Consider the following 26063-nt stretch of genomic DNA (forward strand, 5'->3'; position numbering starts at 1 on the left):
CAGTGTCCTGCCTTTTCTCACTTAATTTATTTTCCAAAGGGCTGGGTCAGTTCACACCACCAGTGACATGTCCCAGTAAGTACCCTCAGCTTGCTTCTGGTTGTTTTCTATCACAGAAAGTTCTGCCATGAACATTTTGGTATAAATGGGCTTGAATTTTTTCACTGTGATGAGTTTGGATGGGGACTCTAATAAGGTGGTAGGATCATAGATGTAGAGCTAGAAGGAGCCACTAAAACCAAACCCCTCACTTTACAGGTAAGGAAAGTGAGTTCAAGAGAAGCTAAGCAGCTTATTCGCCCAAGGTCATACATCTAGTAACTTGCCGAGGCAGGATTCAAACTCGGCCTTGACTCCAAAGACAGCACTCCATCGGCTGGCCTGTGCCATTGCTGAAGGACCCAGATTTCATCGGCCAAGAGCCTGCAGCACACTTGGGCATCCTCCCCAGCATGATACATGTTTCCTTCCCATTCTATAATAAACAATAACACTAGGGGGACCATGAGCTGACTTTTGGTGTCTCTGAGCGTTCCCAGGCTCCCTTTGGGCATGAAAAGCCCAAGCACCTCCATGACTCCCCCGTTAACCTGGCTTTTTCACCTGGTCCTAACTCCCCGTGCCAGGGAGCACTGAGATAGGCCCACAGAGCACGGGCACCTGCCCCCAAGGCCCCAGCAGAGAAGTCCTTCCCGGTGCTGATTTGCCTTTTGGCCCATCACCAAGGCTACACTGAGGGAGTGTGGGCTCTCCTTGGAGGACAGTGGGACTGTGACCACCTGCCTGATGTAGGACCATGAAGGGTCCTGAAGGCCCTGTCGGGCAGGCTGATCCCAAATCTGAGCCGGGAGTGGCAGGCACTCCCCCTCCTATGCCCTCCCCGGGCCGGCAGGGCACTGCCTGGGAGCCAATAAATACTTGATGAGTGACTGACTGAACTCAGCTCTGCTCCTGCTGACTAACTCATTTCTGTTCCTCTCTTGCTAAACGCCAACCTTCAGGAGACGTTCACCTCCCATCAAACCCTGTTTTCCCCTGCTTCTTTTTAAGCACCGACATGCATGTCCCCCGGGGCTGTATTGATTGTTTAAATGGCATAGAAGTTACTTTAAAATAGCTTCCAATGAACAGCACAGGGCTACTGCGTTGGGGCAGGGCCATCTAGCAGGAATCCTGGGCTACAGATTGCTCCGGGGTCACTCCTTCCAGCACAAAGGGGGTTAACTGATGACCAGAGCCAAGTAGTACTGAGATGGGCCACTAGAGGCCACGAGAAGAGAGGGAAATGGGTGCCAGGTGGCTGATTGAAATCCTGGAGCCAGCTGTTGAGGGCAGGAGCCAGCAGTCAGGGGCAGGAGCCAGCTGTTGGGGGCAGGAGCCAGCAGTCAGGGGCAGGAGCCAGCAGCTGGAGGCAGGAGCCAGCAGTCAGGGGCAGGAGCCAGGTAGGGCTCTCCCAAGCCCAGGGAAGGCCATCTAACTATGGGCAGTTTTGTAGCCCAGGCCAAAAGGACGAAGTGAGGTCAGCAGCCCAAGTTTCCCTTCAGGGTCAGCTTGAGTGACATCTAGAAGAGATCTCTTGATCCCCCCAGATGGGTCCCTCTAAAAATATTGCTCACTATTGATTTTTTATGAATGGTTTAGGCTAGGGATGTGCATGAATACATGCATCCATCCATAAATGGGGGTGAGTAGTTCTTATCTCCTTCCAGATGGAAGGAAGGAACTGGCTCATCTTGGACTTTTATTTACTCAGGGCTAAGCACAAGATCTGATAGGTAGGTGCACAATAATTGCTCATTGTAGGAATGAAGACTAGTAACTGCCGGACTTGTGTTCCTTCTTGTTCCTTCACCCATGATAGCCACACAAGGGCAGAAATGAACAGTGAGCTTTGTCTGACGTAAGAAAGGGGAGCGGGGACTCAAAGGTGTGCAGGAAACCACAAAGAACTCTTTCTGACCCAATGCCTGGCATTGCTGTGTTCACGGAACCCTAGAGTAGCACTGCCTTCAAATAAGCAAAAGCAAGCGTCAGCTGGAAGCGAGTGGAGAGGAGCAGGCTGGCTCGGAGCCCCCAGCCAAGTCACTCAAGGGTTCTGTAAGCAAAAGCGAGATGAGATGATCGTTGGGGAATGAATTACCCCCAGGTGGGGAGCTGCTCCTTCTCGGGTGCCTTCAGGCGGAAGGTGAGGGATCAGTCCCCTTTGGTCCAGAGATAGCAAGCTCTGGCAGTGCTGTCAGCCTCATTATTGATGTGGACATCCCTGGAGAGGATCCTGCCAAGGGAGTGAGCTCAGGCACAGCATCCAAGCCTTCTCCACTCACTGTCACTGGGGGTTCCCCACATGGGCTTCTGGCTGATGAAATACTGCATTTTCTTGGTATAAATTGGGCAGGCTTTGAAGGAAGGTGCGGGAGAGGAGGGGATTAGATTAACTCCCAAACTGAAGGTCGAAGAGCCGTTGTGCCCACCTCATTACTGTTTGAAACCTGGACAGACTATGAGCACCAAGCCAGAAACCGAGTCGCTTCTACTTGAATTGTCATTGGAAGATACTGAAGATCCCCTGGAAGCATAAGGTACTAGGCCCAAGGCACTTTCCTGACCTAAACTGTCAAGCATTTAAACCCTATGCGGAGAGCACAGCTCCATCAGGCTGGCCACATTGGTCAAGTGGACAAATGCACGCTTGCCCCAAAGATTATTTTATGGAGAACTCACAGGGCAAGCGCCACATGGTGGTGAGAAAAAGCAACATGAGGGCACCCTCAAGGCCTCCCCGAAGAACTTTAGAATTGATTTATGACATGGGAGATACTGGGGCAGGGCGACCCAGCCTGGCAGGCCCTCAGCAGAGAAGGGGCCGGGCTCTAAGAGCAAAGCAGCATTGAATTAGCTCAAAGGAAACACAAGATGCCAAAGTTAGAGAATCCACCCCCAATGTTCATGGGGACTATTTGGGTCTGACCTGGGGCAGAGCGTTCCGAGCTCACATTGGTCTGATCAGCCCCTGTTGGACACACTGTGACTCATCTCTGACATAGTGATGTCATTTTGTCCTGTGAAGGACAAAAGACAACTAAGGACTAGAAGGTCTTCTTCAAACTCTCAGATTCTGCGAACCTTTACTCTAGGCCAGAGGCTAAGAGGGAGAAATGGTTTTTAAAATGGTCCCTGTGATATAAACAATTTTCAGAGAAAGAAATTAGAACCATTTCTATTCTTATGAAAAAAATGCTCTAAGTCACTATTGATCAAAGAAGTGCAAATTAGGGCAACTCTGAGGGACCACTACACACCTGTCAGAGTGGCTAAAATGACAAAAAAAGATAATGATGAATGTTGGAAGGGCTGTGGGAAAACCGGGACACTGAGGCATTGTTGGTGGAACTGGGAACAGATGCAACCATTCTGTGAAGCGGTTTGGAATATGCCTAAAAGACCATCAAAGTGGGCATACCCTTTGACCAACAGTGTGTCTACTGAGTCTGTATCCCAGAAAGATCATAAAAAAGGACAAAGACTCAAATGCTTGTGGCAGCCCTTCTTGTAGCAGCGAGGAACTGGAAACTGAGCGGATGGATGCCCCTCAGCTGGGGAACGGCTGAATAAATTGTGGGATATGAATGTGATGGAATATTATTGTTCTATAAGAAACGATCAGCAGGAGGATTTCAGAGAGACCTGGAGAGACTCACATGAGCTGTGCCGAGTGAAATGAGCAGAACCAAGAGATTATTGTACACAAAAATAGCAAGATTATATGCAGATCAATTGTGATGGATGTGACTCTTCAACAGTAAGATGATTCAGGCCAGTTCCAATGGACTGGCAATAGAGAGCCACCTGCATCTACAGAGGGGACTGCGGGGACTGAGTGTGGCTCACAATACGGTATTTTAACTTTTTGTTGTTTGCTTGCATTTTGTTTTCTTTGTCATTTTTTCCCTTTTGATGTGATTTTTCTTGTGCAGCAAGAGAATTGTGGGAATTTGGATAGAAGAATTGTACATGTTTAACATATATTGAATTATTTCCTGCTTAGGGGAGGGGGTGGAAGGGAAGGGAGGGAGAAAAAATTGGAACGTAAGATTGTGCAAGGCTGAATATTGAAAACTATGCACATATTTTGAAAAGAAAAGCTTTTAAAATGGTCCCTATCTTGAAGAGCTTCTACTTTACTTGGGTGCAAGGGTGAGACTACATCAATCAGTCACAACCAACAGAAACCTAGAGCCATTTCTAGGTGGCAGAGCAGCCCCAAAGAGAGGAAGGAAGCAAGAAGGCTCTGCTATAGACATGAAGGTCAGGATTGGAGCAGGTAAATAGGAGGAAAGAATCATCCCATGTAAGGGGAAAGGCCTAGAAGAGGGAAAATGTCCCTAAAGTAATAGGGAGCCACTGATGTGTCTTGAGCAGGGACATGCTATCATGTTAAGAAGCACACCACATGGCATGATAGATATGAGTTAGGGACAGAAGCAATCTAGAGCAAGAAGACCACTTAGGAAGTGATTCTCAGGGTCTATAGACTGTGTAGAGTCTGCAGGCAAGAGAGGAGAGAATCTGTGACTAGGGAGGCAGCAATGAGAATGCTGAAAGGGGCAGAGCTGATAGGGAGGCAGGCTTGAAGGTGGCCGAGGGAAAAGAATTCTGTGGCCAAATTTGGGTTCAAATGACCGCGAAAGGCTCAGTTTGGCATTCAAAGTCTTCATGAGCAAGGAGCTTCTCCTTTCCAGTCCGGTGCCATTGGTCTCCTGGCTCTTCCTCCCTCCGTTTTGGGGGGGCATCCTCTCTGGCTTCCCCCTCATGTCTGTAATGCTTCCTCTCCTCATCCTGACTTCCCCAGCTTCCTTCAAGCACCAGCTATCGTCCAATCTCATTGCTTAATTCCAGTGCCTTCCCTCTGAGGTTCCCTCCAGTTTATTTAAAATCTCTGTTTTGCCTTCCCCATTACACTGTGAGCTCCTCCGGACCCGGGGCCATCTTTGACTTTCTTCATCCCCCCAGCACTTAGCACCTTCCCTGGCACGTAGTAAATGCTCGTTTGCTAGCTGAGCATAAACCAGGAGAGTCCAAGAGCTTGAAAGAACCAGCGGATCCCAGGAGATGGGACAGAGGGGAGACTGCCAAGGATGCAGATGTGGAACCTGCCGGAGGAGGTGGGAGCCCGCGGCACACAATGGGGCAATCCTCAGCCAGAGCCAGGAAGACCCGGATCCACGTTTCAGTCCTGGCACCTAGTTCTTGGGTGTCCTCCCCCACTTAAACTCTCCAAGTCTGTTTCCTTCCAAGTAAAAGAGGGAGTGGACTTCATGGTCTCTAAAGCCCCCTCTAAACCCCAATCTATAATCCGATGATCCCTGGTAAAATGTGGTAAACACAACACAATTTCTCTCCCCCAAACTGGATTCCTGGAGCAACAGAGCACGTGCCCACGCCTGGCTCTGTCAGACCATGCTGGCATGTTCTAAGCTGCCAGGGCTGCACCATCCTCAGTCTAGGGAGGTACCCGACTCAAATAGAGACTTGAGCAATATCGTTAAGCATTTAGTAAGCCCCTACTGTGTGCTGGATAGCGGGCCACTTGAGGGAAGTTGCGTGCTTTCAGGTCTTGGGACCCTGTAAATGAGTTCTGATCTACGGCCTCCTTCCTGAAAGACATTTTTCATCGAGTACATTCTGAATTCTATAAATATACCTCGACGCTTGCTTAGCATAAGGTTTCCCATGGCTAATGTGTTTCAAATTGAGTTCATACTGTTGTAGTTGAAATTTGCAGCCTTCATTATTTTCCCAGCTCTCTCTGCGGGTGCAAAGGGGAGTGTTTTCTGACGATTCCTTCTGATTACCTGCTGGTGACACACTGCAGGCAGAGTCACATGGATTCTGGGAACAACATCTGACAGGCTGCTAATGGGCCTCGATTGGATAAATATCGCTGAGGCGAGCTGAAAAGTCGTGCTTGCCACCCAAGAAAAATGGCAGGCAGGAGAGCCAAGAGGTGGCTGCCTAGTGCCTGCCTTCCTCCAGAAGGTCTCGCCCCATCCACAGAGCACCGGCGTGCTTCCTGCTCAGCCATCAGACTGCCTGGTTAGAATCGGAAGGGCCCGTCCACACAGCCCGTAACTGGCCAAGAGCCAGAGAGCCAGGGAAATGGGGACCTCGAGGGGGTCTCGGTGTTACAGATGAGGAAACTGAGGCAGGAAGGGGATGAGTTTTCAGGTGTACGAAGCAGACCTGAACCCACAGCTTCCTGATTACACACCCAACATAGCTGTGGGGTCTTATTTTTGAATGGAGTCAGGAAATCACTAGCTACAATCCTCACTTGAATACCTCCTAAATGTGTGACCGCGGGCGAGTCATCAGACTTTTCTCCACCTCAGTTTCCATGTATATAAAATGGGAATGATAAAAGTACCTACCTCACAATTGTTGCAAGGATTAAATGGCAGAAAGTGTAAATGTTCAAGGCTGAAATAAATGCTAGCTGGATATTTAACTAGTAGTAGTAGCAGTAGGAGGGGGAGTAACAGTAGCAGTAGGAGTAGGAGTAACAGTAACAGTAGGAGTACGAGTAATAGAATTTATAGTAGGAGTAGTAATAGTAGCAGTAGGAGGAGGAGTAACAGTAGCAGCAGGAGAAGGAGGAGTAATAATAGCATTAATAGTAGCAGCGGTAGTAGTAATGGTAGCAGTAGGTGTAGGAATAACAGCAGCAGTAGGAGAAGGAGGAGTAATAATAGCATTAATAGTAGGAGTAGCAGGAGAAGGAGTAGTAATAGTAGCAGTAGGTATAGGAATAACAGGAGGAATAGGAGCGGCAGGAAGAAAAATAATAGCAGTAGTAATAGTAGTGATGTTATACCTATTCTGATCTGTAAGCATCTAAAACTGCCCATCTTGCTATTTGGATAGCTGAAATTTTGAGTCGGTTTCCCCCATCATCTCTTGCTTCATCTGTCTCCAGCTCCCACCTATTGCTCCTTGTCCTAATCCCTTCTCCACGTGCTAAGTTGTCAAATCCTTGACTTAACCTTCCACTTTTATCCCATCTGTCCGGCCTCTAGCTGGTCTCCCCTCCCAGCCTACATTGTACATTTCCAAGTATTCCATTTCCTGTTCTCATCCCACCAGTCTTCATGCCTTTGCTAATGCTATGGCCCAGGGTAATAAAATAGAGAGCAACTTACTATCCTTCCCATCTCTACCTACTGAAGTGCATCCCTTGACTCAAATTTATAAGAATAATAAGATGTCTAGAGTAAAAGGAATTCTGATGGTCTGTTTTATAACCTGCTTTCTAAATATTTTATATCCTATATAGAGTCATCTCGCCATCTGCCAATTAATACATTTATTTACCAACAGGCGGCCTGTCTCTTCTCATATCCAGAAAAGCATTTAAGGCCCCAGAACATGCACTTAATACATTCATTTTACACCTATCAGATTGACTGATTGATTTTCAAAACTATAGGTTTCTTATCAGTGACTTCAGATAGATAGAATAAACTAAGGCCTGTCAAAGGAGATAACTTCTGCTCCCTTTTCCAGCATTTCAGAGTTATGAAAACAATGACTCTCTTTGAAAGGATGTGGGCATTTCAGGCAGTCTGAGATCATCCCCATTACAGATGAGCGCTTTCTGCATGCGGACCCTAACAAATCCATATCTGTCTTCCCAGAGTGATAACAGTTCATTCTCTAATAGATAAGTGGACATAGGATGCGAACCAACAATTTGGAAAAGAACAAAGGCATATGATCGATAACCATTGAATTCTAAATCTCTGATGATTTTTAAGCACCTACTAAGGGCCAGGAGCTAAACTGGGGGGTAGCATATGCTGGAGGCATCAGGAAGAGGTATAAAGCCGAATGAGGACGCCATCTCTATGAATGCAGAGCAACAACTTTTCTCTAACATATTCCCACATCACTAATAATAAAAAAGGAACGTTAATAGAATGACCTCTGAGATTTTACCTCCCTACAAATCGAAAGAAATGACTTTTTTAAGTCAATGTGGAGGGGCTGTTGGAAGACAGGCAGGTGCTTGGTGTGTGGGAACCGGTTTAATTATGCTGAAAAGTAATTTGGAATTACTTGAGAAATGCCAGTCAACTCTTCAAACCATATGGCCCAATGATTCCCTTACTTGGCATATACCCCAAAGAAGTGAGAAATAAAGAAGACAGAAATAAGGTCCCATGTATAAACTATATGGAGTAGCAAGAGAGTAGAAAAAGTCAGTATTTGTTGGTAGAGGAATAGCTAGTAGGGTATTGAGAGAGAAATGTGGCGCATGAATGTAACAAAATATGATTATACTGTAAGGAATAATGATTATAAGGAATCCAGAAAAAGTGGGAAGACATAAATAAATTCAGAATCGAAAAAATAAAATCAGCAAAAAAAAAATCCACTATGACCACAATAAGGTAAATGGGGACAGCTGAATTCAAAGCAAATGCAATGTTTCTGTTAACATTGGATCTAGATGATCAAGTACATGTGATAAAGGGCATTGGGGAAGGCCAATGGGGAAGGAATGAGACACAGACAGGCAAAATCAGTGTTTTAGGAAGTTTTGCTTAACTATTTTGAGTTATTCTTATTGTTTCTAATAAAGGATTTCTAGAGGGGGTTATTGTGATGAAATTACAATGTAAAAAAGAAAATATATTCATAAAACCTTTAAAAACATAAAAACAACAGTTGGAAAACAATTAGTATGATTCACATTTATCTTTCATGACCAAAATAATGTGAATGTATCAAAATTCAGGGAAAAAGTAATTAAATATAAAGCACATTTATGCTTAAAAATTAAAATATAAAAAGAAAAAACCCTAGGAAGGCTATTTAAGAGCTAGGATTATTTATGATAGAGCATCACTAGAAACTTTCCCCATAAAACTTAAAGGTAAGGTCAACAGAATCTTCTTTGCCTAGTTTTTAAAATGTTATTGACATTTTAGAACAACAAGAAAAAGATATAAAATGCATAAAATCAGCAAAGAGAGAAAAATATCTTTTTTGCTGATATGACAGATTACTTAGAAAATCCTAGTGAATCAGCAAAGAAACTAAATGGGACAATTTAGCTCAGCACAACAGCATGGTACAAAATAAATCCACAAAAATCAAGCATTTAATATAGCAGTGCCACCAAACCCAAAAGAAATGAGAAAATTTATCCTAAACAATTTCAAACAGCCAAAAAATGAGTCACAGTCCTAAGAAGTTTTCAAAATTATCAAAACATATCAACATAAGGCATTCTTCACTCAAACAAAGACAGATAATTGAAGAGATATACATTATTCACATCTACTCAGTGCCAACATAATAAAAATAATGATCAAGTCAAATAACATGTATAAAGCCCTTTGCAAATCTTAAAGCACTATATAAATACTAGTTGTTGTTGTTGGTAATGTTATGCCACCTAAATTAATTCAAAGATTCAGTATTATGCTATCCAAACTATCAAAGATTTGCTTTATAATACTAAACAAAATAAAATAAAAATTTGGGGGGGGGGGTAATTAGATCTAAAATCTCTAAGTAAATGATGTAAAAAGTAGGAATGAAAGGATAATAACATTTTCTAGACCTTAAACTAAAACCTAATAATCAAAACTTCTTGATAATGGTGAAAAAAATAGAAAAGCAGATTTAGTGGAATAGACTCAATAAGAATGAGTCAGAAACAATTTAATTTAATGACACTTTGTTCAAAAATCAGAGACCTGGGAAGTAGCCTGCTAGAAATCAAGTTTAGAGAAATATTACTAAACTTAATAAACAAGAATTAGAAATGATCAAATTTAGAAGGCCAGGTTATGGTAGCCAAGAACATAAACTATCTAAGGAAGGATTCATGGATTCAACAAAAAGAGCTGAAATGTAATTTGTTTTTTAAGAAAAGACTTAGACAAGCATCTTATATCATATAACACAATAAGTTACAAATGGTTCTATGTATGATGCAAATATAAAAAGTCATATCATATGGAGTATTTTTAATATTTATGGCTAGGTAGAATTCTCAACTAAACAAGATATGATGATGAATGTAAAAGAGAAAGCAGATTTTTTCAGTGACACTGAAATAGAAAAGCTTCCTTTTAAAAATGATGGATTTAACACAGGATAAAAACTGTTAATTTTTTTTAAATTATCAAATATATATCATACAAATTTATATATTCAATTTATTTGGTTATACATACATATGTGTGTGTTTGCACAAATATTTATATTTGGGGCATAGGATGTTCAGGAAAGACTAGTGGCTTTGGTGTGAGGGTTACTGAGCCCTTTGGAGGGCTGCTTTCTGACTTTGAGGTCCCCCAAACTCTCACTGGTGGTGACAAAAAGCTGTAGCTTGCACAGTGACCAGATGGGCTCAACCAGGTTGAGGTAACTGAGGGGTCTTACTTGTCTGTGAGTTAGTAGGGGGTCTCCTCCAACCATGTGAAGACTTCCCCTGGGAGAATGAGCAGGTGAGAACAATTTATTCCAGTGGTCACGAGGGAAGCGGAAGTGGGTGCCAGGGAATATTTAAGCCCAATTTGTACATCACCCACACCATTCTGTGATCTTTCCTGAACTCAAAGTCCTGTGACAAGTCACAAAGCAGTGGGGGCTGTAGTCACAACCTCCTCTAACCTGTACTTGAGTTTCCTGAGCTCAGGATGAGCAGCAACAGCCGGACTCACTCTTCCTTGGCTTTAATATGGTGGTGTGATTTTAGTTCTCTTAGAATAAAAGACCACAACCTCTATATCTGTATTAACTATCTACATCACTGGAATTTACAGACTTTTGTGACAGATATTTGCTGTTACTCCTTTCATGGATGTGTGTGTGCCTGAGTAGGAGTCATTTCCTGAAAGGTAAGTGGTCAAAAGCTGCAAACAAATGGTTCTTAAAATAAGAATTGAACGTTATAAATCACATGGAAGATTGCCCTAAATCACTAATAATGAGAAAGGCAAATTAAAATAACTCTGAGGTTTCTTGCAAATTGGTAGAGATGACAAGTGATGAAAAATGATGTGGGAAGGCTGTGGGAAGACGGGCACTAATCCACCATTGATGGTAAAAAAAAAAAAAGTTCCATTGATGGAGCTCTATGTTGGTGCAAACATTTTAGGAAACTCGCTGGGCCTTATAGAAACCGAACAAGGAAGCCATGTCTGCTCTTGGTGCAGAGATCCCACTGGTAAGCATGTGCCGAGAGCCCAAATATAGAAAGACCTTAGGAAAGATACCATGTTCACACCAGCCCTTTGGGGATGGGAGCAAAGGACTGGAAACAAAGGGACGTCCATTGGCGGGGAGGGGCCCGATGGGCTGTGCTTTATAAAAGTGAAGTCATATTGTGATGTCCTTAGGAAATGATTCCAAGAATCATTCAAGATTCCCCTGGGACTCTCTGAAGTGAAGTGAACAGAAACAGGAAACGGTGTACAATGACTACAACTATGGAAATGCGGAGAACAATGCAGGGCCCTGGGGTGGGGGTGGGAAGGGCCCTCAGAAGCCAGGTACTCAAAACCCCTTATTTTGCCAGTGAGAAATGCAAAGTGCCCAGAGGTTAAATGACTCGCCCAAAGTCTCACGTGTGTAAGGGGAGAGGCGGAACTGGAATTCAAGTCCTCGGTCTCTGTCCGCACTATGTCCTCCCCAGCACAGTGACCAATGTCAAGTAAAATGCCACAGTGAAGAGATGAGGAAATGTGCTTCTCCCCTCACTAAGGAGGCGGGAGAGGGGGGCTGTGGGTTTGCAATGGTATATACACCCTCGTACTTAATCACTCTAGTGCCTCTTTTTCTTTTCTTTTTTCTCTGTTATAGGGAAAGGGTCCCATGAGGGAAGGAGAGGGAAATGGCTGCAATATAAAAAGTAAAACTGCTTTTAAAGCCTGCAAAAGTATTGTAGATAGTTCTAGAACACTGCGATTTGCACCGGGTTGTGCTAATGAGGATAAATGGTCTCTTTAATTCTGCAGCAGCAGCATCTTGTGGCCAAATGGCACCGGAAGAGTGGAAATCCTGGGGGCCTGAGCCCCAGGAGCCCAGCACTGAGGACCACGGTCCTGACGCTCTCTGTGTCCCCTTGACAAGCCAGCCAACCCCGGTGTCCCGACGTCCCTTCTCGGGAAGGCCGGAGCGGGCAGGATGCGGGCCAGCGTGATGACCAAAAGCCCTTTAAGTAGAATGCGGCTCAGTACGTGTCTCTAGGACAAACAACCTCGAGACCCATCACGCTGATGGATGCCGTCCCCACCCCGGGTGGGAGCCGCAGCTGTCTGAGAGAGACCTGGGCGAGTGGCCGCCTCCCCACAGCTCCCCTCCTAAAGGTGCTAATTAAGCAGGACCATAAGCTTACTGATGGGCCCACTGAGGCGCACTGAGGCTTCTGGGCTTAGCCTTCTATTCCACACTTTTTAACTGAGCGCTAACTACCCCCTTGCTGGTCCTGCAAGCACTAGTGACCCTTGGAGTGACAAAGTACAGACCACCCTTTGTGGCGGGGGCTACACGGACCAAAGCTGTCCCTCCCTTCCAGGAGCTTAGATTCGGTCCTTTCCCAGTGACTCTCCCGCCTCCTCGGCGCGGCCGGTATCATCCCAGGCCCCTTCGAGTCCCTCGGGCCTGTCCGGGATGACTTTGTCCTCCTCCTATAAGCCACAGACGGTCCCTGCCCCCCCCCCTCCCGACAGATGCCCCAGCTGGAAATGTCGCCGGTTAGAGCGGCCTTCATCAATTACCGCGGCCCGATCAAATTAGAAAATAATCCATCACTCCCGACTCCCGCGCCGGCTTCTCAAAACCTGGACTTGCGCAGCCCGGACGGCGCCCCGGGGAATTTGCCTCCGACTGTAACTCTCCCCTGGGCTCCCCCCTCCCGACACTACATCTGTAACATTTTCTAAGCCAGAATACTAAGGGCTGGGATGTCTGGGGCGCCCTGAGGTTGCCGAAGTGCTTTGCGTATATTATCTCCTCCGTCCGTCACAGCGGGAGAGGCAGGTGCTATTGATATCTCCATTTTGTGGCTGAGGAAACTGAGGCAGAGAAGCTCGAGTGTCCGGCCAGGCAGCGAGTGTCCGAGGCCACGTTTGAGTCCAGGTCCTTGTGCGTCCGGGCTGAGTGCTCTCTGCGAAGGCCGCAGGAGTAAAGGAGGCCCAGATAACGCACAAGCCCTCGGGGTAATAGGGCGCGTGCCAGCTGCAGACCGGACTCTGTCCCACTCACCCCCCAAGGCAGAACATATCCCGAGGTCTCACAATAAATCTCACTGTTCACCCATCTCCACCCCCTGGGGGAAGGGGGGGAGTCTCTTACTCTGGCCCAACGTCTCTCCCTGCTTTGCACTTCCCAAGGAGGTGAGATAAACTTAGTTGTTGGCAGGGAGACCCCGGGCATTCTGCCATTTTTCCCAGCTTGGATTCTCCCAGAGGGGAACAGTCCCAGGGGCTAAACAAGCAGCTTCTCTGTCGTGGGACCTGCGTCACTCAGGGGAGACCAGGGGGCTTTTACAGCCTCCTCACGGCTCAGCCTAGCAAGGCTTTGGGGACCATCAGCCCAGGAAATGCCCCGCGCCTCCCGAAGGCCACGTCCTGGGCGTCCCCGGAGAGAGGGCCCTCGGGGGAGTTCCTTCTCCTATGCGAAGGCCGGATTCTGAAATCCGGCGCAAGCCGGGAAATTCCCTGCTCCTGGAGTGGAAACTCCAGGACACTTAACGTCGGGTGCTACTGACAACTCCGGAGGCTGCTGCCCCCTGGGAGACGGCCTTCCTTCCTGTTCAGAGCTCTCCCCCTGCTCCTAGGTCCGGGGACCTCGCCAGAGCCTACAGGGTCCTCTTCCCCGGGCCTGCCCCAGGATGGGGAGCCCTCCTCCTCCCCAGGCCTGCCCAAGGACAGGGAGCCGTCCTCCTCTCCCCCTCCAAGGCTCAGCGGCCGGTTGTTCTGTGAAGTCCGGAACCTCCCAGTGCCCTCAGCTGCTGCTCTGTGGCTGTGAAGGTCAGGCAGAACGGCTTGCTGGGGTCCCCCTGACTCCAGAGAGCTCCGTGGCCTCTCCCGCCGGGGGTGCAAGGCCGTATTTCTGACCACATTCTCCTAACCACGCCGGCTTCTTGGCGTTCCTGCGTTTGCCGCCTCCGGGAGAGCCCGTTTTACTACATGTTTACTACGGAAGCCAAGCTCCTTCCTCCACTGTTGCCATAGATACGATGCAAGGGGCTGCACCGGCAGCGGTAGCTCCTTTGGCCTCGGATTAGAGTCGCAAGCCCAGGATCCCGAGACCGCGGGGGCTCCGAGATGCTCTGTTTCTGCGCGGCTTCAACCCGCCCTGTCCGCGCAGGGACCACCCTGACACCAGAAGAGCTGGGAGCCCCCCCCAAGGCCGGACATCCCGCAGCCCTGCGAGGGCCCTTCTCCAACAGCCAGTGCAGGCACCTGCAGCTTGTTCTGGAAAATGTCTCCTCCCCCCCCCCCCCCCCCCCCCCCCCCCCCAATGAAGAGCTGACTGGACTCCCGTCCTCACTAAGTGTGTTTCTAATACAAAAATCTGTCTAGTTTATTCCCTTCTCTCTGGGAGTCTTCAAGGCTCTCAATCAGCCCCGCCCCCGGGAGCCCCGGCCCCTAACCCATGGCCACAGGACACCTTGTTCTCTCCCGCACCTCCTACTGCTCCCGGGCGGATTTCTGGTAAAGGAGACAGGAAACCACGGGCTTTCCCCACGAGATCCCTGCTGGACGCCCGCATGTGCCACCGTCCAATGCATCAGGCAGCCCCTGCAGAGGAGATCTCAGGGCAGGGCGGCCGCTGGCGGCCTGGTAGTTACCACTCTGAGCCTTCGGCACCGCAAGACTGGAAGTAATAGATAACACTGTGCCCGCAGCAACAGCCAATGCCGACATCGCACCTACTGTGGGCTCAGCAGCGCCAAGCATTCCCCCACTCGTTACTTCACTCGTCTCACAATAACCCCGGCCAATAAATGCTGTTATTGTTCCCATTTAACTGAAGAGGGAACTGAGGCAGACATTGAAAGTGACTTGTTTGGGATCAAACAACATGAGTCTGAAGGAATCTGTCTGTCTCCAGGTCCAGCGATCTAACCCCACCCAGTGCCTGGCTAGATGTCACTGTATAGAGAGAGAAAGGAGACAGACAGAGAGAAAGAGACAAAGAGAGAGAGAGAGAGAGAGAGAGACAGAGAGAGAGAGAGAGAGAGAGAGAGAGAGAGAGAGAGAGAGAGAGAAGAGAGGAGAGGAGAGGAGAATGTCTATTGAATTGAAGTAGAGCAGCACTGTGGCCCCCGCAAGTGGTATGAGTGACCCAAGAGAAACCTTGTTGTCTGTCGGGCTCTCTGTGCCCGGAGCCCCCGTCCCCTGCAGAATCGGGACAGAGCCCGGGCAGAGGGAGTGTGGCCGAGCAGGGGAGGAATGTCGCCGGAGGAAAGATGGCCTGGGCCTTGTTTCTGAGCTCTTACCTCCTGCGTCTTCACGTGGACGTAGCCGTAGTGGGTGCGGAGGGGCCGCCGGTGGGCAGAGAAGGGGAGCCAGCGGGCCCCGGACTGTCCCAGGCAGCTGAGCACCTGCGGGAGGTCCACGTCAGGGAAGAGGCGCGCGGCCAGCAGGAAGAGGAAGGCGGCCAGCAGGCCCAGGGCAATCACGGGCTTCCTCTGGAAATGCAGAAACAAAGAAGGCGGGATCAGTAACAACAATCGGCAGTGGGGAAAACATGTGTGTGCGTGTATGCACGTGTGTGCACATGGACACATGTGCGTATGCTGTGAAACATGCATGTGGGGTACATGTGTGTGCTGTGTGTGAGTGCATTGTGCATGCATGTGTTGTGCAAGGGTGTGTGTGTGTGTGTGTGTGTGTGCAGGGATGGATGAGTGTCTGTGTATGAGAGCATGTGTGTGTGCATGTATGTGCATTGTGTGTGCATGTGTGTGCAGGGATGGATGGTGTCTGTGTATGAGAGCATGTGTGTGCATGTGTGTGTGCAGGGATGTCTGCATGTACGTGTGAGGAAAGGCCAGGTTGCATGCGTGTATGCTTCGTGACCTTGGGGTCTGGGAAACCCTTCACTTCTAGGTACTTGGCGGAACGTCACGAGCAGCCTGGGAAGTCGGGCCCATTTTTACCCCACTCAGGGTTTTGTGAGTGAAGGACATGGGGCCCCTTCCAACTCCAGGGCTCCATGAACCTTCCAACCTCCCTCAGGCCGCCAGGGAACGTGAGGGGAGTCGGACAAGTGTGAAGCAATTTGAGCAGAGGGTCAGCGGGGAGCCTGGGAGGTAGCCAGGGAGGGAGGGGCCGGAGGGGACAGCGGCTGGCCCAGACCTGCAGACGGGAGGGACGGCCAGCCAGAGAACAGGGACTCGCCCAGGAACCTCTTGTCCCACAGGCAGCCTGTGGGGAAGCTGGAGCGGGCACTTCCTGGGCACACTGACCAGGAGGTCCCAGAGGACATCCAGCGCTGGGCTCTGTGCCTCTTATTGCTGCTGAAACCGTGGGCTCTGGCAACAAAGCTTCCAGAGCCTGGCAGAGTCTCCCAGTGCCAGGCCGAGCCTCCCAGTTAGTGCCAGGCAGCGCCTCCCAGTGCCAGGCTGAGCCTCCCAGTTAGTGCCAGGCAGCGCCTCCCAGTGCCAGGCTGAGCCTCCCAGTTAGTGCCAGGCAGCGCCTCCCAGTGCCAGGCAGAGCCTCCCAGTTAGTGCCAGGCAGCGCCTCCCAGTGCCGGGCAGAGCCTCCAGTGCCGGGCAGAGCCAGTTAGTGCCAGGCAGAGCCTTACAGTGCCAGGCCGAAGCCTGGGAGGGTAGGCAGCCACACGTAAATAATGCACGCAGCAGAGAAAATAAATCAACCATTTGAGAGAAAGCTCAGAATGGAATGGAAATCAGGGCTGTGAAAGCTGGCTTCCTGGCAATCGGCGCCAGCCCTGCATGTTCCATCCAAGGGGGCCGCATAATGAGGTCGCAGGGGCAGCGAGCGGCAGCGGGGATGGAGGGCAGGGTCCCGCCTCTTCCCCCAGCCCCCAGAGGTTGATTCCCCCCCCCCCCCGCCCTGTGCCAGAAGGAGCTCCTCCTTCCCAAGCAGAGTCCCGTCCTTTTCTTGGCCCTGGTTCATTTGCGTGTGTTTGGGGGATACAGAGCAGAATATAGGCTACCACCGTGCTGCTGCTACAGAGACACAGCCTCCCTTAGATGACACGTCCCACAGAAAAGTGGGGGAAACACTTCACATCCAAAGCTTCTGACAAAGGCCTTGTTTCTAAAACAGAGAATTGCCTTAAATTGATAAGAACCCAAGCCATTCTCCAATTGGTAAATGGTCAAAGGGTATGAACAGATGAAGAAATTATAATCATTTCTAGTCATGAAAAAATTCTCTAAATCACTAATGATCAGAGAAATGCAAATTAAGACAACTCTAAGATACCACTACACACCTGTCAGACTGGCTAAGATGACAGGAAAAAATAATGATGATTGTTGGAGGGGATGCGGGAAAACTGGGACACTGATCCATTGTTGGTGGAGCTGTGAACGAATCCAACCATTTTGGAGAGCAATCTGGAATTATGCCCAAAAAGTTATCACACTGTGCATACCCTTTGACCCAGCAGTGTTTCCACTGGGCTTATACCCCAAGGAGATACTAAAGAAGGGAAAGGGACCAGTATGTGCACGAATGTTTGTGGTGGCTAGAAACTGGAGACTGAGTGGCTGCCCATCAATTGGAGAATGGTTGGGTAAATTGTGGTATATGAATGTTATGGAATATTACTGTTCTGTAAGAAATGACCAACAGGAGGATTTCAGAAAGGCCTGGAGAGACTGACAGGAACTGATGCTGAGGGAAATGAGCAGGCCCAGGAGATCCTTATATACTTCAACAACAAGACTATATGATGATTAATTCTGACGGTCATGGTCCTCTTCAGCAATGAGAGGATTCAAACCAGCTCCAATAGATTTGTGAGGGAGAGGCCGTCTGCATCCGGAGGGAGGCTGTGGGAACTGACTGTGGATCACAACATAATTTTCTCACTTTTTCATTGTCTGCTTCCTTTTTTCTCATTTTTTCTCTTTTTGATTTGATTGTCCTTGTGCAGCAGGATAAACATGGAAATATGCCCAGAAGAATTGCACGTGTTTGACCTACAGTGGATCACTTGCTGTCTAGGGAAGGGGGCCGGAGGGGAGGGAGAAAAATTTGGAGCACAAGGTTTGCAAGGTGAGTGCTGAAAAACAGCCTTGCAGGTATTTGGAAATTTTATTATTTAAAAAATTTTATAAATAAAAAACTTTTTTAAAAGATGAGACTTCCCCACTTCCAACCAGTTGAGGAATGTGGGTGGCCATGTCTGCGCCCGGGGAGATGGGGGCAGATGCTTGTTGATGGGCGGCCCATCACCGGGTGACACTGCAGTTAAAAGAGGATTCCCTGAGACATGTTTGCGCCTGCAGTCCTGAGGACGACAGCCAAAGGCTGGTCCTTCCTTCGAGGCAATCACTCTCTCCAGAGAAAGCTAGTGCCCATTACCGCCATACACCTGGGAGTCACCACCACGGCAGAAGACGGTGGGCCCTCAAAGCAGGGGGTAGCAGGGTGGGGAAGGCCTGCGGCTCCTCAGAACTATTGCCATTGGAGCACATGGAGTTAGTATTTTTTTCAAGTTTGTAGTTAAAAAATCATGCTTTAAAGAGCCTGGAAATTCATTCATTCCCTCAATCATTTCTTCAACAAGCACTCAAGGACTTTCTACACCAGCTGGGCCCAGACCTAAGTAGGAGGAGGAGGTGGCTGGCAGGTTGCTTTCCACACGTCCAAAGCTCTCTCACCGACCCCAAACTTCTCTCAGGAAAGAAGGGCGATCCTCCTGCCAACATTCCCCCAGTGCCATCACATGGCCGAGACAGACACAACTGCCTCCAAGCAGCGGGAGAACCCCCACTCCTCAGGAGCATGGGGCGAGGGAGAGAGGGAGGGGGCACAAGGAGGCTGTGACACAAAGCAAATGACGGGCTCTGGAGTAGGACAGGAGGAGAGACCGACCAAGGACAAGAAGGTGGGTTAGTTGGGCATGGAGGACCAGGGAGGGCTGATGGAAGGTGGGTCAGCTGGGCATGGGTCAGGGAGGGCTGATGGATGCTCTGCCTGCCCTGCTAGGAGGGAACAAAGCAGGAAAGATCCCTCACATTGGGGGACTTATGGAAGGATGTGGAATGGGCACCATTGGGAAGACATGGCAGACTGTCGAGGTCACAGATGATGGGGAGTATCTGACTGTATGTCAAGCACTTTGCTAAGGACAGGAGAGCCCAGGACAAGCATTCCCTGTACTTGGGGAGCTTCCCTTCTGCTTTGGGATAGGGGAGCAACATGCACCCAGATAAGCCAACAGAAGAGCCCATCAGCAGCCACGTGTCCCTCCGTCACCCAAAGCTTGGGGGTCACAGCTTCCCCAAAAGCTCACCCTCCAAAGTACAGGACTTTACACTCCCATCTCCAGCTCTGGGCAAGATGAGCTCTGGAAACCCCCTCTAATAGAAGCGGGCCACAGACCCTGGCTCACCCGTCCAGTCGCACGCTTAGAGCAGAACGGTTTCTCAGACCACCAAGCCCACGGTTTTATTTTACAGATGAAGAAAGGAAGACCATGAGGCCCTGAGTGACTCTGCCGGAGCTCCATGGCTAGGAAGCACGGGAGGCAGGCCCGAAACCCAGGGCTTTCCACATTCAAGGCAAGCACCCTATGGCCGAGTTGCTGAGCTGTCCATGGGGCTCCCCCCTTCTTGGGATCCCCTACTAACAAGTCATCCCTTCCCTGTTGCACCTGTAGTGACGTGTTTGGCTCATGATCCCATTGGGGGTTTTTTGGCAAGGACGCCGGAAGGGTTTGCCATTTCTTTCCCCAAATCATTCCAGATAAGGAGACCAAGGTAAACAAGGTTAAGTGACTTGCCTGGGGTCACACAGGTACCAAAGACCAGATAGAATTCCGATGTTCCTGACCCAGGCCCAGCGCCACGACACAGCTAACAGTGTCAGGCTTGGATCCAGAAAGCCCGGACACTCATCCCACCTCTGACACCGTGGATGTGGGGGAGCATGAGCAAGAAGGCCTGTTTTTCATTTGTGAAAATACCAGCTCTAGAACCCTTCAGTACCAATATGGCGGCATGGTCTTGAAGTTGGGTTGGGTTGGGTTCAAGTGATCCCTCTGACACAATGGCCATGAATCATTCAGTTAACCTCTTGGTGTCCCAGGTGCAGCTGTAGGAGTTTCTCCTCTCCAACAAAATGCCAAAAAAAAAAAAAAAAAACACCCAAAAGAAAGCCAAAACCCAACCCAGAGCCTTTCTCAGATAATCATTGGGAGTCTCCAATGAGATGCTGGATGTAAAGTGCTTTACAAGCTATAAAGCGCCAAATAAATATCAGTCACCGTTACACCCACAAACTTGAGGCTGGCCTTTGGAATTATGAGGACTTCCCCATTCCCAGGAGTAACCCGTCAAGCAGCGTATGGAAAGTAGAGGAAATCAAAGAAACAGAGAAGTAGATTTAGGCTGAAAACTGCATCATCTTCAGTTTGTTTGTTTTTTTAAAGGCAGGGAAATAGGCTCATGGAAGGGCTTCTAAGAGATCCTCTGATACTTGATAGAATAAGGGCTGTTTTCATTAACTTTGGTATTTAGGAGCTTAATAAAGGCATGTTGGTCCAAACAGGATTTCAGGAAGGGCAATAAAGCACGGCTGAGAAAAATCCTGGACTCTGAGTCAGGAGCTTCCTAGGGAAACTACAGCCTTTGGAGAAATGGTTATTCACTTAACCTGCTTCAGCCTCAGTTTCCACATATATAAAGTGGGACCATGGGACCCATTTCAGTTGTTTAGGTGAGTGGTAGTATGGCTTAATGAGATAATGAATCTAAAGTATTTTGCAATCTTTAAAACAGTAGTACACAGGATAAGACTAAGTACCAACTGGTACTTAATAGTATCCTCTTCGGGTAACAAAAACAAAAAGTTCTGTCATCCCATTTGAAATGGGATATTTTGGGTAAATTAAAATAATAATAATATTATTATAATATAATATAAATTATTCTATAAACATAATATATAAATTATATATATATAAATATAATATAAAATAATAATAATAATAATAATAATTTTAAAATAATTTCAGGGAAAAACTCTCTGAGCCCCACCCTACTTCTCCCCAAATGACTGAGTGTACATTTGGATCTACTTTGCATATTTGTGTGTGTGTGTGTGTGTGTGTGTGTGTGTGTGTTGGATTTTCCCATTAGAAAGTAAACTCCTTGAGGAAAGAGCCTTGCTCTGCATTTTCTTGTTTAGTTGTGTTTTTTTTTCCTTTTTATATTTAGAATCCAGTGCAGTGTCATGTATGGCACTGTATATCATGTATGTTGAACTGAACCACTTCAACAGGCTATCAAACACCCAAAGGAAACCTCAAGAAAATCACCTTTCAGACTAGACTCCATGTAGAAAAAGGTTTAGGAAATATTCTAGTCAAAACTAAGCTCTATAATGACGGAGCCTGGAAATCATCAGGAATTGGACAACAACCTGGAGTTTTCCAGGGAGCAACGCAAAGGGAAATGCCCCTCCCATTTCCCCACTTTGGGGAATAACTAGCTACCAAATACTCACTTCAAGCCTTGATGCATTCAAATCTAGTGGGCTTTTTTTTTAATGATGGGCTGTGGACATTGTCTCTCCAAGTTCCCGGCTATCAATTTATCTATATCCATAATGCTTTGCGTACATGTTGCCTCTTTACTTCCCATGAGTAAACATCTCTTTTAGTATTAATATTCTATGGAGATTTCTTTATAGTAGCAAGATGTGGAACCCCATCATCTCCAAGGAACTGAAGCCAAGATCCAAGAAAGGGCAATGAAAAGGAGCAGGGTCCGTATAAATAGACTGCAACATACCATCTGGGGGGGAAAGGAAGAAGAAAAGGGAGAGGAGAGAAGGTGGGGATGGGAGAAGAGGTAATGGTGGGGGAGGAGGAGGAGGAAGTGTAGGGATGGGAGCTGATTGAGTCACATAATCAGCCCTTATCCGTTTACCCTGTGAGAACATAGAAGGACTGAATCAATCAGCCAGGGCTATGACTAGGAATCGGCAAAGGCGAGACAGCTCCAAGGGATCCATGCGAGGCCTTTCAGCTTCCTGTGAGAGGAAATCTGCCGGAGCTGGTCGGGGCTTGGTCCTCACCTATAAGACTGTGGGAAACGGGCAGCCTGGTTGGGAATGGGGAAGCAGCGAAAGCATCAGACAGTGGAAAGTCAGCCATTCCAGCCAATACCCTGAGAAGGGCTCCAGTAAGGGGAAGGAGATGGGGAAAGAGCTCTAGCCTCAGACTCGATCTTGATCTTCTTAATAAAAGAAGACTTGATGACCCTCAGCAGACCAGTGGTTTGGGACTTTTTTTCAGTGTCCTAGCAGTGTTTCCAGACTAGAACTACCTAAAGACAGTGGGGGCCTGGGAACCCAGGACATAATAAGACAAGGAAAGATAACATCTAGACTTTAGAAGGAGCTAGAAGGAGCCAGTAGAAGAGCTGTCCCATCCCCAAAGAGAATTTCATTGAGTACTCCTGGAATGGGAGGGAAGCATTTCCAGAAACCCCTTTTCCTTAATGGGGGCTTTGCACTTTCCCTGGCACTCTGCATGTACCTGTGGGAAAGTCTGTTAATAGAGTTCTAGGAGAACGTTTTGTACCAAGCAGCCATCCTCTACTGCCCTAGTAAATATTCCTCTCTAAAACAAATTAGGTCTGGCTGACTGATTGATGATAATTGATGTTCATGCATGGAGAGAGAAATAGACCCGTGGTAGCTCCTGTGCTAAAGCATGGAACACCCTCTCTAAGCCCTTACGACTGCCTCGGGATCTGGGATGAGAATCAGAGACCCTAGGGACTGGAAGAGCAAAGCCAGAAGATACACTGCAAAAGGAGGCAGCTGGAAGTTTTATAACTTCAAGAGAAGAATGACGTGGCAAGAGCAAGTGATGGTATTTGGACAGTCCAAAATGGTCAATATTCCTGACCCTCAAGGAGCTTCCATTCTGCTTGGAATTGGGGGGGGAGGCAATTCTTAATATTCAAATATGTCTCTGAACTCATCGATTCACAAATCCCCTTCAGTGATGTCCCCAACAGACACCCCAAGGCGAGTCCCTTAAGCTCTGAGGTTGTTTGGAGTTTTACATCAAAGGCAAAGACGTTGCCAGGAGCCTTTTCTACCTCATTCAGAGATGTCGAAAGGATAAGTGAGATGAACCACTCTCGGACACATTTGGGGGTATTAATTTTAATAAAATGAAAATTATTAAATGCCCATTATTTTCTAGAATTGCCGACCACAAAGTACTTAAAACAAAGTCTTATCATAATCGTTGCAATCTCAACATTTGACACATTAATTGCTCTCAGAAAAGACAGCTCTTCTCCCTCCTGAAATAAGAAGTTCCCCAACTGAGAACGGAAAAGTCAGCAGAAGCACAGCCCCCAGTGTCTTCTGGGGCAGATGGACAGCAGCCTGCCAATGGAGATGAGCTTCTCTAGAGAGAGCGTGCACAGGACAACCGCACGTCATTTCAGCATCTACAAGCCGTGGAAGCAGCTGGTGTGACAAGAACACAGTTTGACTAAGAGTATTGTCGAGTTCAAATAAAGCTGACAATTGTTTTAAGGCAAGGGCCCTTTTTCTTCATTCTTTATTTTGGGGAGGTAGCAAAGAGTCTTAGAAATATGAAGAACCAAACCCCTTTTCTTCTGAAACAAATGACACAGAGTGTCCTAGTTTCTCTCTTTGCTGTTGTTAATATGTCCTGTCTGACTCACTGAGATCCCATTGGGGTTTTTTGGCATGGATTGCCATTTCCTTCCCCAGCTTATTTTACAAATGAGGAGACTGAGGCAAACAGGATAAATGACTTGTGCAGGAACATACAGCTAGTGTCTGAGGAAGATGAGTTTTCCTGCCTCCAGGCTGGGCACTCTATGTACCCAGGGGGCCCCAACTGCTCGTTGAGACCTTATCTGAGTTTGGCAAATCAGTGCCCTTAGAAGAGAACTCTATTGTCAACCAAAATCTGCTGCAAATACCTGGCAGTAGACAACACAATGCCAGCAGAGACCTAGACCCACCAAACTTGCCAGATGTATTATTCATGCTAGTATTGATTTATTCTTCTTATTTTAAAGAATCGGGCTCTGATCAGAGGCAGCTGGTAGAACAGCCAAGTGAATACACAGCCCAGAGTGAAGAAAAATCTCTGTCCAAATTCTCAGATACATCCTGCGTGGCCCTTGGCAAGTCACTTAATGTCTGTTTGCTTCTGTTCCTTCAGCTATAAAATGGGGCTAATGAAAGCACTTACCTCACAGAGTTCTTGTGAGGACTGAATGAACTAACTTTTTAAAAATATGACTATTTTTAAATGACATTTTATTTTCCCCAAACACATGCAAAAATAGCTTTCACCATTCCCCTTTGCAAAACCTTTGTTCCAAATTTTTCTCCCTCTCTCCCCCCATCCCCTCCCAAGACAGTGAGCGATCTGATATAGGTTAAGGCTTGGTCATTCTTCTAAACATATTTCCATATTTCTTACATTGAACAAGAGAAATCAGATCAAAGGAGAAAGAACGTGAAAGAAAAAAACAAGTAAACAAGCAACAACAACAACAATAAAAGGTGAAAATACTGTGCTTCAATCCACATTAAGTGTCTGTAGTTCTCTCTCTGGATGAGGACGGCCCTTTCCACCACAAGTCTGTTGGAATGGCCATGAATCACTTAAATGATGCAACTTTTGTACAAAGGAACTACACAGGGCAGAGTCTGGCATATAATAGGTGGAAAATAAATGCTTATTCCTCTAATCCCTTAAATCTATAGAGGAGGAAGAGGAAGATGAGCATAATAATAGGGGCATTCAAAAATATTCGAATGATTATAATTCCAATGTTCTCGTCAAAGCTACAGAAGGCAAGGGCAGGCTGGCCAACCTGAGTATTTCTAGTAAATGCTGTCCTAGAAATCCACCCTACAGATTTACCCAGTAAACCAGTGCCTTCCTTATTTTCTCTTATCAAAAGGATACTAGTTGAACGCACGGACTCTCCATCAGTTAGCCTTTGCTCTCACCAGGTGATAACTCAGCTTTTCCCCTCCCTAATTCCCCTTTTACTTTGATGCCATGAAACATCACGCAGCCCCCAGGGGCAATGCTTCTTCAGGGCTGTGGCCTGCTTCCACTCACCAGAGCCTTTATGTGCCTCTCGAGTCAAGCTTATTGTTCAATAGTCAAAATATTTCCACAACAAGCCAAGAATGTATATGTCATAATCTTCCATTGCGCCCCCATTTGTACATTGGCTACTATGAGCAAGGCGCAATATTGCCTTTGGGAACCAAATGGAAGGAGACATTTTAATATTTTACATCATCTCGATACTTAAACCAAAAGCAAACTTCAGTGGCGAAGAGTCAGCCCAAGTCTCAGTTACAGCAATTGTTTCTATTTGGGCCAGAAGCTTTGACCCTCTCACCTTCCCAGATATTTTAAATCAAATTAAAGAGACCGTTCTTTGTTTCATTCTTTACTTAGCCCTAACCGTTGAATGGTCATTATCTCAGTCAGATTGAGACCTGACTTAAATCTTAGCTTAAAAAGGTCACGATCCCCCCCCCCATTGCATCCAGGGCCATCTCCAGTCGTCCTGCTCTATCTCTGGCCACTGCACCCAGATGGCCCTGGACAAGAAAGTGTGTCTGGTGACCTTCCCCAGCCCTCCCTCACTTCAGTCCAATTTACTTGCAAGTCGTGGTTTCACCTTCCTGATGTCGTGGTCTGCTTTGAGAATGAAGGAGGAACGACAAGGTAAAGAGACAGACTTGGGACAAAATAGCCACGTCTTCCTTGACCCGGAGTATCTGTATGATTCTGACCACATCGCTTGG

General features: G+C 47.4%; 1 protein-coding gene across 1 annotated transcript in view; it reads right to left on the reverse strand.

The window, feature by feature from the left end:
• Positions 1–16213, reverse strand: part of ST6GALNAC3 (ST6 N-acetylgalactosaminide alpha-2,6-sialyltransferase 3) — a 323114-nt gene extending 306901 nt beyond the window's left edge. Inside the window, exons 1-2 of the mRNA XM_031967397.1 lie at positions 16184–16213; positions 15521–15712 (exon numbers count right to left, since the gene is read on the reverse strand). Coding sequence (XP_031823257.1) covers positions 15521–15712; positions 16184–16213 — 222 coding nt within the window. The remainder of the gene's footprint in view (positions 1–15520; positions 15713–16183) is intronic.
• Positions 16214–26063: the final 9850 nt, after the last annotated feature.

This window comes from Sarcophilus harrisii, chromosome 4 (assembly GCF_902635505.1).
Source record: "Sarcophilus harrisii chromosome 4, mSarHar1.11, whole genome shotgun sequence".
NCBI lineage: Eukaryota > Metazoa > Chordata > Mammalia > Dasyuromorphia > Dasyuridae > Sarcophilus > Sarcophilus harrisii.